The sequence below is a fragment of the Saccopteryx leptura genome, chromosome 2, assembly GCF_036850995.1.
Source record: "Saccopteryx leptura isolate mSacLep1 chromosome 2, mSacLep1_pri_phased_curated, whole genome shotgun sequence".
Taxonomy (NCBI): domain Eukaryota; kingdom Metazoa; phylum Chordata; class Mammalia; order Chiroptera; family Emballonuridae; genus Saccopteryx; species Saccopteryx leptura.
The window spans coordinates 28,154,665-28,174,645 of record NC_089504.1 but is presented as its reverse complement, the minus strand read 5'-3'; the positions used below and the strand labels follow the sequence as shown (position 1 = coordinate 28,174,645).

Below are 19,981 nucleotides of genomic sequence, written 5' to 3'. Positions count from 1 at the left end.
CAAAGCTGCCTCCTGGGGCACAGGGCAGGGCTGGGTTTTCACTGTTCCCTCCCCCAAATAAGGACTGGGGAGTACATTGTAATGAAAGGGTTTTTTTTTTTTTAATATCAAAATAGATATGGAACATAGAATAATAAGCTATTTTCTTGCATTGTTTGGTGAAATCTTTACTTGGTCATGGTGTACTTAAGTTTTCATATGCTGTTAAATTACGTTCTCCATCCACATCTTGACCATGATGTAAAATATCTCTGAAAAAGTCAGACTTTTTCAAAAGGAACCTTTACTAGAATGGGAAAGTAGAGCATCTTGTCTGACTAAGAACATCTTGAGTCATTTCTTTTTACGCCGTTCAACCACTCTGTCTACACAAGATGCGGAATAAAATACAACTGTTTCAACCCCACAGCCCAGGGGCTGTCAGAGCTAACGAGCTTCTCAGGCCTTCCCCTGATTTGCCCCTCGCCCTTTCCGCTGGAGATCGGGCCTCCAGGTCCCCTTCTCACACTTCCGGAGTTCTAGGTCCTTGCTTCGGCTCCTCGCAGATGGAAATGACCTCCTGCCTGCCTCCCCAGACTCAGGCTCTTCCCCAGGCTCCCAGCTGACACCCTGGCACTGTCCCCTCCATTCCTCTCTGAGAGGCTGAGTGGCTTTCGGCTCCAAGAGGAAAGACGCACCATCACGGAAACAGGGAAGGACAGACATACTGGTGAAAAGACGGGAGACGAGGCAGAGAATACACAGCTCTTGGGGACTCCTCAACTCTTTGCCGGGGAGTATCACGATACACCCACTGGGATGCAAACAGGCCAGAACCTGGCAAGCTGGGGATGGGGAGAAGTGGAAGCACCTCAAGGAAGAGTGATTCATACTCATCGAGAGCCCATTATGTGCCAGGCATTATATAACGGCCATCTTTGGTACTTCTTTTTCTTTTTTTCATTTTTTCTGAAGCTGGAAACGGGGAGGCAGTCAGACAGACTCCCACATACGCCCGACCGGGATCCACCCGGCACACCCACCAGGGGGCGATGCTCTGCCCATCTGGGGCTTCGCTCTGTTGCGTCCAGAGCCATCCCCAGCGCCCAGGCCATCTTTGCTCCAATGGAGCCTCGCTGCGGGAGGGGAAGAGAGAGACAGAGAGGAAGGAGAGGGGGAGGGGTGGAGAAGCAAATGGGCGCCTCTCCTGTGTGCCCTGGCCGGGAATTGAACTGGGGACTCCTGCACGCCAGGCCGACGTTCTACCACTGAGCCAACCGACCAGGGCCATCTTTGGTACTTCTAACAACCATTTCACGGAGATATATGCTCCAGTATATCGCTGGGGAAATTGTGGCTTAAAGGAGTTCAGGAGACAAACTTGAGGTCATGGAGTGAGCGAGCAACAAGGCGGGGCTCTGAGCCCACGTCTGCCTTTCTGCACCAGCCAAACTTCTCTTCCCATGCTCTTCACCCTGGAAGACTAGAACCCTCTGATGGGAGGATGGCTTGCCTCAGGCAGGCAGTGATTGCAATAGAGGGGAAAATAAAGAAAGCATGATGTAGCCTGACCAGGCAGTGGCGTAGTGGATAGAGTGTCAGACTAGAACGTGGAGGACCCAGGTTCGAAACCCCAAGGTCGCTGGCTTGAGCGCAGGTTCCCCAGCTTGAGTGCCGGGTCGCTGGCTTGAGTGTGGGGTTGCTGGCTTGAGCGTAGGATCATAGACATGACCCCATGGTCGCTGACTTGAGCCCAAAGGTCGCTGGCTTGAAGCCCAAGGCCTCTGGCTTGAGCAAGGGGTCACTCAGTCTGTTGCAGCCTCTCAGTCAAGGCACATATGAGAAAGCAATCAATGAACAACTAAGGAGACTAAGGAACCACAATGAAGAATTGATGCTTCTCATCTCTGTCCCTTCCTGCCTGTCTGTCCCTGTCACAAAACAAACAAACAAACAAATAAAAAAACAAAAAGAAAAAAACCACACAATGTAATTGGGTTGGTGATCTGGGCTTTCCATCCTGAAGAATTGTTTGATAAAGGAAGAAAGGAGGTGCTGGAGGTGCTGGAGGTGCTGGAGTGCTGAGGCTGCAGTCCTCCCAGATGTAAATTCTGTTGCAAGGCATTGGGAAAGATGCATCAACAGAAACGCACCATCTCTCCTCGCTTCAGATGTCAATCATGTCATAAGTCAGGCTTACACGAGGCTTCCTTTCAGTCTCATGGAGTTAAGACACATTTAGATGTTCTCTGAGAATCACATACATCCGTACAGAGACTTTGTCTAAGGACTTCTTCATCTTTAGGGCATAAGAACAAAACAAAACAAAAACACCACCTCTCTTCCATGTAAGAAGGGTAAGAGAAATCCCGTGTTTGGAACTCAACATTTACTGCGCATGCACATTAGCATCCCTTTCTTAGTTTTCAAAATCACGGAAATTTCAGTCATACTTAGAACTGTCTATAGCAGAGAAAGGTGCCCTCAGTCAGCAATGTCCCTGACTCCACCTGTTATAACACGTTAGTAGTCGAGGTTTCTGATTGTGGCTTCTAAGGAAGCACACGTTCCCTAAAGGCCTAAAACAACTGCTGCCATTTAGCTTTCTCCCTCTTTTTTTCAGAAATAGAGGAAAGATACAGAAGTCCCATTCAGAAAGTACGGAGAAACCAAACATCCAACGAACTTTGTTCCCTACAAGTAAACCCCTTATCAGTCTCTTGCAGAGATTCTAAAACGCTTATCTTGATAGACCAGATTATGGGGCTGAGCCACTCTCAATGCTGAGTAGGAATCAAACGGGCATTCTCTTCTGTCAGCGAACCAAGCTTTGCCAATCCAGATAAATCAATTAATGGGATGCAGAGCTGCTGTCTTGCCTTTCTCTTCCCCACGCTTACCACCCTGAGCTCCCCCCGCCCCCAGCCCAGAATCCTCCGCCCCCTGTTTAATACCATCTGAGAGTCCTTATTGACAAGAGGGCTTGTACAGGTGCAAGCTTTCAGGCCGGCAGCGCAGGAGCAATTGTGCCCTTCTCCTTCCAAGCTCCAGGCTCCCCTCTTTGTGAGACACTTCTTTTCTCTGCTTTTCAGACCAAAGACGCCCCTCAGCAGCTAATCTAATCGGATTATGCTAATTTGTACTTCATGAACCTAAACAGCAGAACTATAGTAGATCTGCAGAGGGCTACGGCCAGGAGGAGAGGCGCAAGGACTTTGTCAGTAAACTTACCCCCCAAATAATGCAACAAGGAAGTCCGCCCTGGGTTTAGCCACACAAAGCTGTTGCTCTGGGAAGCCCACCATGCTCTTGACAATTTAGAGTGCCCAGAGCCGGCTGTGTTCAGAACCGAGAAAGGAACAGCTCAGGGAAAGGGCAATGAGGACCACAATGACAGGGCTGTTTTCCCCTCTTACAAAGTAAGGCTCCTCTTCTGCCTCCTTCCCAATTTACTCACATGTCCCCTCTTGGCTGATCAATATATAAATCTGGAAGCTGAAGCCAGTCGGTACAATTCCACAAACACTTACCGGCACCTACTGCCCATTAAGGACGATGCTCGGTGCTGTGGGCTGCACAGTCGTGCCTAGGACTTCGAACTCGCCCTTCAGAATTTATCCTCTGGTAGGGAGAGATATTTCAGGCACAGAAATGAGAAAGCACCTGCAGTTCCTCTCTTTCTCTCTCTTTGCCTCATGTTTGCTGACCCTGCTAGTCATCTTCCACAATCTTCCAAGGATGATTGGAAAAATAACTTACGTTCGCACAAAGCTTTATGTTTATTCAAGATATATAACATAAGTAGTTAACCCTCATGACAGACTGTGAGAGGAATAAAACTGATATTTTCAGTTCCATTTTCAAGTGTTGATACCGAGACTGAGAGACCTTAAATGGCTCATCCGAGAAGAATCGTCCAGCTAATAATCGGGCTTCTGATCCTGCCCCATCCCCAGCATGCTGCCCCACCGAGTACTCCCTTCTATTGTGTATGGGCAGGACTGTTACAGATGTTAACATTTTATACTAATAACTTTTTTAATAAAAGACCTTTATGCCTTGTGAAATTGGAAAAACTAATTCGAATTTTCAAATGGCTAAGTGAAATTGTTCAACTAGAATAATCCAGACAAGTGTTTTTTTTTTGTTTTGTTTTTTTTTTTGTTTTTTTTTTTTATCAATGCCAGCTCATTTTCAGCCCTAAACTATCTTGTCATTGTTCTTGTGTATTTATACCATTCAGCTTCTCCCTTTTTCGCTCAAGACATCCACAAATGCTCCCTGAGCTGGTCTCTCCCACCCGTTCTGGAGTCAGCCCCTCTCGTGTGGCTGGGTTCACGCTGCTGCTGCCCGGGGTGGTTAGCACTCAGCACTTTTGCTAATTAGTTTCTAAGCTGATACCCTTGGGTGATGAAGCCCCAGCAGTTGCAGAATTCTTCCCTGGAGATTGCCACTAGCCTGTCTCTGTCATAATTTGCAGAGGTACGCAGTCTTTCTCTTATTCCAAAGTCCTCATTCCCTCTGGGATCTCACACTGAATTCTTGCATCTGCTCCGAGAGCGATCTTGTCATTCGCAGCTCATTTACAGAGCTGAAAGGATCGACTGTCTTGGAGTTAAAGAATGACTGAGGGTGCCTCAGTTCACAAGCTCGTGTCTCCGCATCTCCCTGGCCTGCACCCCTAAAATAGCCGAAATATGCAGCAAGGATCTGTTCCCATCAAGAGAACAACCTGAAACCTATATAATTTTATGAACCAATGTCATGCCAATAAATTCAGTATGAAAGAAAGAGCTGGAACAAGTGTGTGTGGTGGGTGGGTGGGTGGGAAGGTAGGACAGGTATCCCTCATAAAGCTCTGTGAAAATGTCATATACAAGTGTCCTTGTAAAAGGAAGGGGAAGGAGATATGACAGGTGTGGAACAGGCCCTGTGAAGACGGAAGTGGAGATTGGACTTCTGTGGCCACAAGTCAAGGAACGCCTGGGGCTGCCAGGGCTGGAAAAGGAGGGCAGCAAGTCCTTGGTTTTGACCCAGTGATACTAATTTTGGGCTTCTGGCCTCCAGAACTGTGAGAGACTAAATTCCTTCCTTCCTTCCTTTCTTCCTTCCTTCCTTCCTTCCTTCCTTCCTTCCTTCCTTCCTTCCTTCCTTCCTTCCTTCCTTCCTTTTTCCTCCCTCCCTGCCTCCCTCCCTCCCTCCCTCCCTGCCTCCCTCCCTCCCTCCCTCCCTCTCTCCCTCCCTCCCTCCCTTCCTTCCTTCCCTCCCTCTTCTTTTTATAATAAATTTCTGTTGCTATAAGCCAAAAGAGAGAAAGAGAGGAACAAAAAACATATTTCTGTATTGTCTGTTCCCCCTCATTTGATAATAAAAGAACCTAAAAAATTATTCTTATAATCTCATAGCCTGAGAGCCTGTTTAGGGTGGAGTGTGGCAAGGCAGAGGGGTAGAGGTAGAAGATTTTTAGATGTGTTTAAATTAATTTTAAAATATTTTATTTATTGATTGGTTTTAGAAAGACAGTGAGAGGAGGGGGGAGAGGGAGAAAGAGGGAAGCATTCATTTGTTGTTCCACTTAATTGTGCATCATGGTCACTTCCCGCATGTGTCCTGACCAGGGATCAAACCCAAACCCACAGCCTTGTTCTTTTGGCACAATGCTCTAATGGACTGAGCTAACCAGCTGGGGCCAATAAATAATTTCTTAGTAGAAAAATGTTACTACTCAATTTACAATTGGTTTAAGATAGGTTTTTGTTTGAAAATCTTCCAACAGTTTCCTTATATGGTTGAATATTATAGGCCAAGCAAGTTCAGACTTCCTTTTGCTAGTAGTTTAATATTGAGCAATCTAAACAATAATAAATATTTAATCATCTTAACCTTGGTGTTCATTTTGCTGCAAATGGCCTTCTTTTGCCACTTTAATAATGCACTATTGGATTTTTAGTGCTCCATCCACATTCTTTTGTCAATTCTTATAGTGATCTAAGGGCTGAGGGTGAGGGTAAATATGGGCTGAAGTCTTGAGACTATGCCAAGCTAACTGTGTTGACTTCATTCGAATCAAGTATCACAGACATAGCTCTGTGAAAAAGATGATTTATTATGAAAACTGCAGTGATACAGATTTTTTAAACCTAGAAGATCAAAAAGTTTGGCTAACAAAAACACTTGATGAATAGAAAATATTTGTATGTTATAAAATTAACTATTTTACAAGACATGCTAATATATGTTATTATGCTAGAAAATTTTTTACTGAATTCATTCTGGCAGTTTTTTCCCTGTGTATTGTGTAGACTCCACAATTTCCTGAAGCCAGAACCCAGCAAATCTCTGAGTATAGAATACATTGTGAATGATCTCCCGTCCTCCCCGCTATAGAGTGCAGACTTTAAGAGGTGCTACCGTTGCCTGACCTCTGGTGGTGCAGTGGATAAAGCCTTGACCTGGAACACTGAGGTCACGATTTCGAAACCCCTGACTTGCCTGGTCAAGGCACATATGGGAGTTGATGTGTTCTGCTCCTCCCCTTTTCTCTCTCTCTTTCTTTCTCCCCTCTCTAAAATCTTAAAACCAAATTAACAGCCATCCATGGGTGAAACTACCTCTATTAGAGCTCTGTAATCCAGGTGAGAGGTTACAGCACCCCAGTGGAGCATGGAAATGAGAAAAGATGCGATGAAAGGGTAAGAAAAACAGTGTCACTTTATGCATGTCACACCTCCCCCAAACCAGCATAACAAAATGTTGAAAGAAATCCCCTTGGCTCACAAGTCCTATATGGGGAAGAGCAAAGTGAGTGCAACACCTCCAGCCTTTCAAGGTGTTACTTGTGAGACCCCCTTCTGTTGATTCACCCAGGACACTGAAAGAACTGACAAGTCTAGATAACTGGGGAGTAGCTAAGAACAAAGGAGAGGTGGAGGTCACCAATCAGTGCAGAGATCTAAACAGCTGGCCTGCAAACCCTAGTGGCAAACTGCCCTATATGCTGGGACTAGACCCATCTGCTTGTGGACCCTGCCAGCTGGCCCACACAGGAACTCTGGCTGGGCTGGTTGGTGGAGGGCTTTTCCTGACAAAATCAATCTGTAAGGACTGAAAAAGATGACTGCTTTCTTCAAATGTGCAGACACCAGTGCAAGGCTGCAAGGTTCGTTTAGAACAAGGAGATAAATACCACCAAAGGGACAATATAAAGCTCCAGTAACTGAACTGGAGATCTATGAATTACCTGACAAAGAATCCAAAGTGATCATCTTGAAGAAGCTCAGTGAGCACAAGAGAACACAGATAGACAACCTAGTGAAATCTGCAAAACAAAATGATGAGTTAAAAAAACTTCATGAAGAAGGAACTAAACAAATTCTAGAGCTGGAGAAAATAGTGACTGAACTGAAATTTTCAATAAAGGGCTTTAAAATGAGACTCGATCAAGCAGAAGAAAGAAGCACCAAACTCAAAGACATGTCATTTGAAATTATCCAAATTGGAGGAACAAAAATAAAAAGAATGGGCCCTGACCGGTTGGCTCAGTGGTAGAGCGTCGGCCTGGTGTGCGGGGGACCCAGGTTTGATTCCCGGCCAGGGCACATAGGAGAAGCGCCCATTTGCTTCTCCACACCCCCTCCTTCCTCTCTGTCTCTCTCTTCCCCTCTCGCAGCCAAGGCTCCATTGGAGCAAAGATGGCCCGGGCGCTGGGGATGGCTCCTTGGCCTCTGCCCCAGGCACTAGAGTGGCTCTGGTCACGGCAGAGCGACGCCCCTGAGGTGCAGAGCATCACTCCCTGGTGGGCAGAGCGTCGCCCCTGGTGGGCATGCCGGGTGGATCCCGGTCGGGCGCATGCGGGAGTCTGTCTGACTGTCTCTCCCTGTTTCCAGCTTCAGAAAAATACAAAAATAAATTAAATAAATAAAGAAATGAATAAAAATAAAAAGAATGGAAAAGAGTGAAAAAGTCCTACAGGACTCATGGCATATCTTTAAGAGAACCAATACACACATGGTAGAAGTCTCAGAAGGAAAAAAAAAAGAAAAGAGCAGAAAGCTTATTTAAAGAATGATGGCTGAAAACTTCCCATCCATCAAGAGATGAATGGATAAAGAAGATGGGATATCCACACACACACACACACACACACACACACACACACACAATGGAATATATATGTGTGTGTGTATATATATAAATCCTGTTATGTGCGACATCATGGATGAGCCTTGAGGTCATTATGCTAAAAAAGAAATAAACCAGGCACAGAGGACAATTGATATCGCTAATTTAAGGCATCTAAACTAGTCACTCATGGAAGCAGAGAGTAGAATGGTGGTTGCCAGGGACTGCTGGGGGCGGGGGATACTGGGGGAAACAGAAAGTATCAAAGTGTACAAAGTTTTACTTATAAAAGATAAGTAAGTCCTAGAGATATACTCCACAGCTTAGAGCTTATACTTAACAATATTGTATTTCATACTTAAAATTTTGCTAAAAAGGTAGATCTTCCATTAAGGCAGGGGTCTCAAACTCGCGGCCCACGGGCCGTGAGTTTGAGACCCCTGCATTAAGGCCTCTTATTACACACACAAATAAATAATAATAATAAAGAGAATAAGAGAAATTTTTAGAGGTGATGGGTATGTTTGTGGCATAGTTAGTGGTGATAGTTTCATGGGTGTATACTTATCCCTAAACTTATCAAGTGATATGCATTAAAAACGTACAGCTTCTTGTTTGTCAATCATACCTCAATAAAGTGGTTTTTTTAAAAAAAAATAAGAGAGATCCAGTAGTTATCAGATTTCGTGGTTTGGTGTATTGGGGTTTCTTATAAAGATATGGAGTCCTTTATTGTCTTTCTTTCTTTATTCATGAAGATCCAACTCTCTGGATTGCCATGTGACACTAACTTCCCACTATGGTGTTCTTTCCTGCAACTAACTCTACGCCAGTCCTCCAGCCAGGTAGAGGCTCATTTGGACTTTCTGGGAAGGGAGTAGTGGAAGGATGCCCTATAGTTGAGGTATTGCAGAAGTTGGCAGCAAGTTTTCAGTTTCACTCTTTGTCCACCTTCCCAACTTCCAATGACCATTAGCTAAACGTGGCAATGACCCTGGCACAGTGGGGCTTTTTGAACTCTGCCATTCTGAAGGACATAAAAGATGATCTGTTTCCTGAGCCTAGTCTTTGGTAGATGAATATGTCACGGAACAAGGGCACATGAGGTACCAATAGGCATAGCAGTGAGCTTTAGAGAGCTCTTAACATGATGCTGGGAGTGAGTCATGCAGGGGATACTTGGCTCATGCTTCTGTAGTAGGATATATAAACACAAACATGAGGAGTAGGTTGCTGTACGAAATAGTTCATTAAATAGTGGCTGACTCACCTGCAGGACAGCTGTCTTTCCCCATAGTTTACACAGAAATTGTTCGATCCGTTCCTGGACTTGAACTTGGGCTTGTAGGAAACAGCTGTTACAAATTCTAGACTTCTAGACCAGAGACCTGGTCAAGATCCAAGTCTCTTCTTTTAGTTGGAACCTAGACACACTGTGAATTAAGATCTGGGAGAATGCCCACTATTCCAGGGTCCAACTTGCTGCCGTGTGACTGGCTAGTAGCCTCCAGAAAGAGATCCTCAGCTTCAGAGCCAGGGAAGGCAGGCAAAACACTGTGGTGTGCAGATGGGATTATGATTCTAGGGCATTTACTAAACAGCTATTTCCCAGACATTCCTAACCTTCTGAGTTTGGGTTAGGGGCTCCTCTTTCAAAGCTCTCTTAGTACCTTGTGCTTCTTGCTGTTGTAGCACTTACCATACTATTGATATACAATCTTTGTTCATTTTTCTGTGTGCTACTAGACCAAAGCTCCTGAGAGCCTGGAGGTATTCTCCATCTACACATAAAACTGATTAGATGCATGAACCAGCTCCACCATACTGCATCTGATGCCTATCATTAGGGGAGGTGACGTGTCCTCACCTCCACCCTGACTGGCTCTTACGATCCAGAAGCCTGTTGGAGAATAGCTGCTTAATGAATTTTGAGCCTGACTTCAGGAGCATTTGCCATCCAGCTTTTGAGATCAAAGTGCCCACTAAAATTTGCATGTCTGGAGCCCGAATTATATGTTTGTTCAAGCCACAACACGAGACAAGAATCTTACTCCTGCTTAGCTGAAATTACCTCCCTTTTAGGAAGAACAGAGCCCCTGCAACATGCAGAGGCATATAATTGAGGGGCCTCACAGTGTACTAGGCATCTGATCTCCACCCCCACTTTTTAAGCAGCTCTGCCCCTGAATAGTTAAAAAAAAAAAAAAAGTAAATGATGCAAACAGCCAATCACCCTTTTTTTTTTTTTTTTTCCTGAAGCTGGAAACGGGGAGAGACAGTCAGACAGACTCCCGCATGCGCCCGACCGGGATCCACCCGGCACGGCCACCAGGGGCGATGCTCTGCCCACCAGGGGGCGATGCTCTGCCCCTCTGGGGCGTCGCTCTGCCGCGACCAGAGCCATTCTAGCGCCTGGGGCAGAGGCCAAGGAGCCATCCCCAGCGCCCGGGCCAACTTTGCTCCAATGGAGCCTTGGCTGCGGGAGGGGAAGAGAGAGACAGAGAGGAAGGAGGGGGGTGGTGGTGGAGAAGCAAATGGGCGCTTCTCCTATGTGCCCTGGCCGGGAATCGAACCCGGGTCCCCCACACGCCAGGCCGACGCTCTACCACTGAGCCAACCGGCCAGGGCTATAGCCAATCACTCTTAAGGCTGGAGGTGACTGGCATCTAAACCTTAACTCCAGGATGATTATTAACTTCATCTGCTCTGGAGGGAATGGAATCCTTTAGCATATGAATATGAAACTAAGGAAATTGTATGCATCTTAGCTATAGTTTCTCAGGGTTCCAGAAGACATCTCCCACTGAGCTGCTGACACAACAATGCCTTTGACTGGACCAAAATCTTAGCATGAAGTCAGGGAGGCTCTTATACTTTGGCTTACTGTGCTGCTCCCGCAGAGACGGGGCTTGTTCTGGAGAGACATGCAACTCAGCCGGGGCCAGACCATCTACCGAGGCCCAAGCTGCCTGTACATTTGTTAGCAAATGGCATTCTCCCTCTGTAGTTAAAATATTCTCAAAGTACAAAATGCACATCAGAAGTGCCCAGGTCTTATAAGCCCAACTCCATGAATTTTGACGGAGTGAACACACTAACATCATAAAACAGAACCACAGCTCCTGAGGCCCCGTCCTCCTACCTCCAGGAGCAACCACTATCCTGACTTCTAACTCCATAGATTAGTTTTGCCCAGTTTTGAACTCCATATAAATGGAATCATGTAGAATGTACTTTAAAAAAAAGGTCTCTGTTTTTTTTTCTCTCTTAACATTATGTTTATGATTCACTGATGTTGATGCAGATAGCAGTATTTATTTTCATTGCTGTGTAGAACATCGTACATATATTGCAAGTGTATACTGCAGTTCATTCCTATTACTTTTGACGAACGTTTGGGTTACTTTCAGTTTGGGGCTCTTGTAAATGATGTTGCTATGAACATTTGAGTACATACCTTTTGGTGAGCGTATGTCCTCTTAGGCATGGAATTGCTGGGTTGGAATTCTTCAGTCTCCAGGTACAATCTGACTGACCAGACTTGCCTGTGACCCACTCTAATTAGCTAGTCTCAACATCCCTAAATATAATTTATCCTCAGACTCTCCCTCTCTCTGGGTTATAGATTTGCAACAGCTTTTGGCTCAGTTGTCCTAATCTTTCTCTGGTAGAGAAATAAAGGAGAAATGCCTAGACCTTTTCTTGAAATGCTAAAGACAATTTTACAGAACTTACAAAAGTCTGTGACCTAAACATCCTTCTTCATTACACAATGGTTATTCTTTTCATTATTTAGGTCAGTATACTAGAGCACAAATTTGAGTGTTACCTTAATAATTTGTTACCACACATTTTATGTGGTAGGTAATTTCTATGAAATTAGGTATAAATTGAATTTTTTTTTTATCATGAGAAAATTATTAAAGTCCTCATAATGTTGCATAAATTCTAAATAATAATAAATGACATTTATTTAGGGTTTTCTCTGTGCTAGGCACTGTTCTTTACAAATATTAACATATTTATTCCTCACGAAACCCCATGAGCTGCAGAGTATTATTTTCATCATTTTAGAAATGAGGCAGCTGAGGCACAGAGAAACTTGCCCAAGGTGATTCAGCTGGCAAGGGGCAGAGCCAGGATTTGACCCAAGCCTCTGGCTTCAGCGCCTGCGCTCTGAACCACTATGCCTCTAAAATTAATATAATCTATATAACATTAGTAATTAAGAAAGCAGTAGGAAAGAGACATCTAAATTCCTTCTAAGAGATCTATCACAGGAGAGGAGTATCCCTAAGGTTTATCAAGCAGGTACTATGTATCAGTTACTAGAGTAAGCAATTTATATTCATGCTCTTTTTTTTTTTTTTTTTTTTTTTGTATTTTTCTGAAGTTGGAAATGGGGAGGCAGTCAGACAGACTTCCACATGCGCCCGACCGGGATCCACCCAGCATGCCCACCAGGGGCGATGCTCTGCCCATCTGGGGCGTTGCTTTGTTGCAACCAGAGCCATTCTAGCGCCTGAGGCAGAGGCCATAGACCCATCCTCAGTGCCCGGGCCCACTTTGTTCCAATGGAACCTTGGCTGCGGGAGGAGAAGAGAGAGACAGAGAGGAAGGAGAGGGGGAGGGGTGGAGAAGCAGATGGGTGCTTCTCCTGTGTGCCCTGGTCAGGAATCGAACCCGGAAGTCCTGCACACCAGGCCGACACTCTACCACTGAGCCAACCGGCCAGGGCCTGCATGCTCTCTTAATTTCGAAAACAACACTGAAGTAAAAACTGTTAGTGCTGTGTTAAAGATGAAGATACATGCTATCGAGATTTAGCAACTGCTTTCTATAAGGTTACACAATAACTAGAATGTCTGACTCTAGAAACTGTGTATTCTATTTTACCACTGTGCTGTACTGTCTCCCAAGATGAGAAAGGTCCCCAAGTGGACGCCTAGGTATACAGTCAAAAATACAATTTGATATGCTGCTACTGGCTCTCTAAGCCAGGATTTATATATATATACATATATACACACACACATATATATTCCATTGTGTGTGTGTGTGTGTGTGTGTGTGTATCCCATCTTCTTTATCCATTTATCTCTTGATGAATGGGAAGTTTTCAGCCATCATTCTTTAAATAAGCTTTCTGCTTTTTTTTTTCCTTCTGAGACTTCTACCATGTGTGTATTGGTTCTCTTAAAGATATGCCATGAGTCCTGTGGGACTTTTTCATGAGTCCTGGAGGACAGAGAGATAGCTGAAGAGGTGGCAGGAAAGACTTTGCTATTATGATCTGATGGGCCCCATTTGAAAGATGAGATCTGTATTTAAAAATAAACTGATTGTCCAGCTGACTATGGTGAAGATAGGGTTCTCCATGCTGGATATCTAGTTTCATGAACTGTTTAGAGGGGGAAAATAGAATTCCATGTTTAAATCACTTGGGGAAATTATCTACTTCTTAGATAATCATAATGCCTATAAGGAATGGTGCTGTTATTAAAAATATTCTTTTTAGGTTTTTTCCCAGACTATGGAAATTGATAACTAATTTTTGTATGCAAAACAGTAAGAATATCCAGCTTCATGGATAATAAATTATAATAGATTTTTACATTTTACAGATTGTCCATCTTACATGAGATACAGATTTACAGATATTTATTTATTGGTTTATTATTTAAAGAGAAGAAAGAGAGCGTGCGGAGGACCCGGGTTCGATTCCCGGCCAGGGCACACAGGAGAAGCGCCCATTTGCTTCTCCACCCCTCCACTGCGCTTTCCTCTCTGTCTCTCTCTTCCCCTCCCGCAGCCAAGGCTCCATCGGAGCAAAGATGGCCCGGGCGCTGGGGATGGCTCTGTGGCCTCTGCCCCAGGCGCTAGAGTGGCTCTGGTCGCAACATGGCGACGCCCAGGATGGGCAGAGCATCGCCCCCTGGTGGGCAGAGCGTTGCCCCTGGTGGGCGTGCCGGGTGGATCCCGGTCGGGTGCATGCGGGAGTCTGACTGTCTCTCCCTGTTTCCAGCTTCAGAAAAATGAAAAAAAGAGAGGAAAGAGAGAGAGAGAGAGAGAGAGAGAGGGAGAAGCAGGGAGCACCAACTCATAGTAGTTGCTTCCTGTATTTGCCTTGACCGGGCAAGCCCAGAGTTTCAACCCGGCAACCTCAGCATTTGTGGTTGACATTTTATCCACTGCGTCACCAAAGGTCAGGCCAGATTTACAGATATTTAAAGAACATGCAGTGATTGGAGCCATCTCTGGAATATAAATACTATCCATCCATTCACACACAATTCCACTAATTGAAAATGGACTTTGAAAATAGGCCTGAGAGCTATGTAATGTAGACATATGAATTCTGTATGAAAGATAAGACAGCTTTGGGCTGCAACAGAATATGTATTTATTGTCGATGGTCATCTAAGGACAGCTTCACGCTGAAATGATTTGCCTTTGTGAGTGTTACAGGTCAGAATGCACTTGCAATTGCATTTGCCCTCTGTTTGTATTTCTGGACCTTTCTGTTCTTTGGACACAGTGATGAATGTCTAGGTAGGATTATTTTTGTTTGTTCAGATATCAGGTGCACATTGTGTTCTTGTCACTAATGTTTTGGTTTAGTCAACCCATGTACACAGATCACTGACAACTTTGTGAGTTCCTAGCCTCAGTTATGTGCATTTGCTTTCAAACTTCATTCATTGACCTCGTTTTCTAATTTCTCTCTTTTGCCTGACTTCTGGTGTAACAGGGTGTTAACTGGGACTTGTTATCTTAAAATTCCAGCCAGAGGCCCTGGCCAGGTGGGTCAATGGATGAAAGGTTTACCTGGTGCACCGAGGTCACAGGTTTGATCCCAGTCAGGGCATGTAGGAGAAGCAATCAATGAGTGAGTGCAAAACTAAATGGAACAACTAAGTGGAATGGTGAGTTGATGTTTCTCTATCTTTCTTTCTCTCTCTCTGTCTTCTCTTCTCTCTCTCAAATCAATGGGAAAAAATAAAAATAAAGTTTCAACTAGAGATCGTAAGACAAAAGGTATTACCTCCACATTCTAAAGAGAGGAACTAGACTGTATAAGTGGACTTAATTAAAGATAACAGCTGGTCCTCAGAGCTTTACTTCCAACTATCCAAGAGGTCATACATTTGAAAGGAAATTCATAGAAAAAAACTCAGAGAGTGCTTTTGCTTTCCCCCTCTCCAGTCTCTGTGAGGAAAGGAGTGCTTCCCTCCTCCAAGCCAATTTAGATTCTACTTAAACAGATAAAGGATTATTTTTCTCATGTAACAGTAAGTCTGAGAGCACTAACCGATCCCTTCAGTTATCTTCTGTTTTCTTGACCTTCCCACCATGCACACAAGGTGGCTGCCCCACCTCAGTGCCAGAAAAAGGAGAAGAACCCATCTCAAGGACCACCTTTAATAAAAGAATCCACATTGTTTTCATTGATGTATCTGTCTGTTGTTTTACCAATAGCACATTGTCTCGATTCCTGTAGTTGTACAGTAAGTCTTGAGGTCAAGAAGTGTCAGTCTTCAAGCTTTGTTCTTCTTTCCTTTGTTTCTGAAACATGACAACAGACTTTCTGTTCAGTTTCATTTGCCACTATTCTAACACTTAGCCATCCCTTGCTGAGAAGCTGGAAAACCCGTATTCAATGTTTTAACTCACCCTGCAGAGTTGGCTATGCCCATTGGGTTTGCCATCTGCTGGTGTCTGTTGTAAGTGTAGGTGTTGGGAAACCTTGCTATGTAGAGCTCCATGGCATCATTGTGGGAACCACAAATGTACTCCATGAATGAGTCAGCACTGGGAGCCTGCCAGAAAGAAGAATAACAATAGCCAAAACATAGACAAAACCTCTAACCAACACTTGATAACTAGGAGACCCTTTGTTTCATTTCTGTAATTTCCTTACCTTCTACCTGGACCCTGGGAAGCATGGTGGAAAGGCCAGAAGAGAAGGAAAGGTTGAAAGATCACATCATGCCCTTCCCCCTGTTGCAAATCTCTGAGGGCCAGGCAGACCTCAGCTGATGGAATAAGAGAAGCTCTGAATTTGATGCAAGATTGACATTTTAACAGGACTGGACTGTTAATTTTTTATTTTAATTTAATGTTTTAGTATCTTAAATGACAAGGAAGCTATGGGATATGCTGAGAAAATGTTAGAGGATGGTTAGAGGAGATCTGACATAGGCTCTTAGCTGGGAGCTAAGGAAGACCACAGGCCAGGCTCATGGGCTCTTTACAGTTCTTTAAAAAGTCCCCAATGTGAAGGGCATGCCACTTGGTGGATAGAAAGCAGTTTGACAGAGAATGGCTAGCATTATATTTGGGATACTGGGTTTTGGAATGTTGCCAAATTGACTTGGGGATGATAAGCAAGCTGAAACTAAGGGTTATGTGAGTTGTTCTAGAATTAACTTTATTGATATTAGTGGCATGGCCATAATGTTTGTACAAATAGAGGCACATACTGCCCCCCAAATAATTTCCTCATTTATCACAAAGATAAAGGAATGTATAAAAAATATAGAAAGACCCAACTAAAATATCAGAAGTATAATCATAGGTGTTGGGTTTTTTCCCCTTAGTTTTGCTAGAGATCTAAAAACCTTTATAGGAAGTGCTTACTTGGAAAACGACATATGAAAAGCATTTTGCCTAGTCTATCTTTTCTTGGGAAGTAAGGAAATGTAGAGATTTACTACCATTTTCCCACCTTTTCAACACTTACTGTTTAGGGCAAAGCCTCTGACATCCAGCAAAATGCCTAGTACCTAGCATGAATGCAGAAAAGCAAAAAACAAAATAGCCTGACCAGGTGGTAGTGCAGTGGATAGAGCATCAGACTGGTACGCAGAGGACCCAGGTTCGAAACCCCAAGGTTGCCGGCTTGAGCACAGCTCATCTGGCTTGAGTGCGGGCTCACCAGCTTGAACGCGGGGTTGCTGGCTTGAGTGTGGGATCATAGACATGACCCCATGGTCGCTGGCTTGAGCCCAAAGGTCACTGGCTTGAAGCCCAAGGTCACTGGCTTGAGCCCAAGGTTGCTGGCTTGAGTAAGGGATCACTCGCTCTGCTATAGCCCCCCAGTAAAGGTACATATGAGAAACCTATCAATGAACAATGAAGGTGCTGCAATGAAGAATTGATGCTTCTCATCTCTCTCCCTTCCTGTCTCTCTGTCCCTCTCTCTTTGTTGCAAAAAAACCATCAAAAAAGGAAAACAAAAATATCCCCCCAAAACATTAAATGGATTAAAACGAATCGGTAAACATTCAGGTAAAAAATTCAACAAGTCTCCCTTGCAGTGCACAATCCTGTGCAGCACTTATTATCTAGCAGTTCGTTATGCATTTCCAATTTCTTGGTGCCAGAACAATCTGTTGATATACCAAATAAAAAAATGCACCTAACTAAATTTGTGTTTTCCTACTCAAACCTGCTCCTTCTTGGCCCTGGCCGGTTGGCTCAGCACCCGGGTTTGATTCCTGGCCAGGGCAGACAGGAGAAGTGCCCATCTGCTTCTCCACCTTTCCCCTTCTCCTTTTTCTCTGTCTCTCTCTTCCTCTCCCACAGCTAAGGCTGTGGAGCAAAGTTGGCCTGGGCACTGAGGATGGCTCCATGGCGTCCGCCGGAGGCACTAGAATGGCTCCGGTTGCAACTGAGCAATGTTCCAGATGGGCAGAGCATCGCCCCATAGTGGGCTTGCGGGTGGATCCTGGTCAGGCGCATGTGGGGGTCTGTCTCTCTGCCTCCCTGCTTCTCACTTCAGAAGAATACAACAAACACACAACAACAAAAACAAACAAAAAATCCCTTCCTCCTTCTTGTTTCCAGTTCTCTGCATGCAACCACATACCTTCTACTCACTCATTCCCTACGTCCTTCTTTGATAAGTTGAGTTGATATCCAGCCTATTCTGTTTCTACTGATTTTCCCTATATGGGTCTCTGCTCCTACTGTCCTCAACCTCTACTACCTTTTGTCTGGGCCTTAGAATACCCTTGAGTTTCCCTTTCTCTTACCAATCTATTCCTAATTTTGTTACCTGATTGCACCCCTCTTCCTTACCACCACCACCCTTATGCCCCTGCAAGAAAAAAGAAACACCCAGTTTACCATAATGGTTCATTGTCTGGATTCTGGCTCTGGTTTGTACTGTTGTTATCAAGCACTCAGACTCTGGAGCCAGACCTCCTGATTTACGGTCTGCCTTTCAAGGGCCTCTTTTCCAACCCTATTTCTCACTTGGTAGTCTAGCCAAAATACCTCCCTTCACCTGCAACTTAGCTTCTAAAGGCCAGTTCATCTTACCACTTTCCTGAAATAATCTTCCTCCCCAGGGAACTGCCCAAGCATGGCTCCTATACTCATTACCTGTTTTGTACAAATTACGTGCGTCCTTTTAAAATTCTTAAAATTTCATTTAGGAGAACACAAGTTTCTTGAGGGCAGGATATTAATTGTATTCGTTTTTTATATCTCCAATAAGTCATGGTGTGACTTGAACACCGTAGTTGCTTGAGAAATATAGATGAATGACATCAATTTACAGAAATAAATCCTTTAAGTATGTTTGTCCAAAATCATAGAACTATATACGAAATCTGGGAGCATATAATGTACGTAAATTAAATCTTTTAAAAAGCTGACTTAAAAAAATTCTTGAGGACTCCACAAATCTTTTTTTTATGTGGGTAACATGTATGGATATTTAGCATATTAGAAATTATAACAGAAAATTTAAGAATAGTTCATTCATTTAAAAAATAATAAATGCACTAAATGTTAACGTTAACAATGTGTTTTTATTTATTATTTATGTCCTGTTCATCTGCCCACTCTCTTGGCCTGGCACAGCCTCCAGCACGGAGAAGATCCTGGACCCTCTATAGGAGAACAAGGTCAAGCCCTGGGGAAACAGCGAAGCTCCCTCACCCCGCCCAGCCGCCGACGGCCCGCGCGCGCGCCAGTAGCTCCCCGGCGCGCGGCCCCGCCCCTCCGCGCACGGGCACGGGTACCAGGGCGCACGCGCGGGGCTTCTCGCGGCCGCGCCGAAGGGCGCTCCGGCGGCCGCCCCTCCCCCAGCTCTGGCCGCAGGAGGCTGTAACCCGTCGCCCCGAGTGCTTTGGTCGCCGTGGTAGGTCGTCGTTATGGCCTCTCCGTGGGATAAGCTGACCCTTGCCTTTTCTGACATGTCTATGTTTCCCTTTTTTGACGTCGCCCACTACCTGGTATCCGTGATGGCGCTGAAGCGTCAGCCGGGTGAGTGCGGGGCGCCGCGGACCGGTCCCCTCAGGGTCCCCCAGACGGTGGGGACGACCAGAGTCGGGTGAGCGGCCGAACTGCCTCTATCGAGAGTTCCGTAGTCCCGTCGGAGGGGTGCCCAGGGCCGGCCCCACCCACCCCCACCCCTCCAGGACAGTTGGGTAAACTGAGGCCGGGAGGGCGGCGTCCGGCACGTGTCACGGGAGACGCGCCCCGGGGCCCGCCACGCCGGCGCCCCGGGAAGGGCTCCGGGACAGGTGCCGCCGGCGCCCCGGGGGTGTGCGATGTGCGCGGGCCGCTGGTGCTGCCGCCACTTCCCCGGAAAGTCTCTACCAGTCACCTGGGAGAAAGTCCCCGAATCGGCGAGTCTGACTTGGTCGCGCGCGGGGGTGAGGAGTCGCGCACCGCCCTCCAGACACGAGAGTTGTGCGAACACTTAAACCCGGAGCCTCAGGGAGGCACACCAGCCCCGGACACCTCGTTGTAGGGCACTTGGCTTTCCTGGGCTTCACGGGTGGGGCGTGTTCATTTTTCAAACCAATCGAAGGCAGCCCCCGCCCCCCTCCCCAGCAAATGATGCCCGCTGGCTTCCTGCTTTCCC

The 19,981-nt window shown here is 45.4% G+C and overlaps 1 protein-coding gene and 1 long non-coding RNA gene across 3 annotated transcripts in view; one reads left to right on the top strand and one right to left on the bottom strand.

The window, feature by feature from the left end:
* Positions 1-15,525: 15,525 nt before the first annotated feature.
* LOC136394405 (uncharacterized) lies at positions 15,526-19,855 on the bottom strand. Its single transcript, XR_010749192.1, has 3 exons — positions 19,344-19,855; positions 15,775-15,920; positions 15,526-15,666 (listed from the first exon to the last, which is right to left on the bottom strand). It is a non-coding gene; the product is annotated as an uncharacterized lncRNA (long non-coding RNA).
* Positions 18,934-19,981, top strand: part of TMEM38B (transmembrane protein 38B) — a 58,671-nt gene continuing 57,623 nt past the window's right edge. Inside the window, exon 1 of one of the 2 annotated variants that reach the window (XM_066367517.1) lies at positions 18,934-19,377. In XM_066367517.1, coding sequence (XP_066223614.1) covers positions 19,266-19,377 — 112 coding nt within the window. In that variant the 5' untranslated portion in view covers positions 18,934-19,265. The remainder of the gene's footprint in view (positions 19,378-19,981) is intronic. The other variant, XM_066367518.1, reaches the window with a different exon arrangement.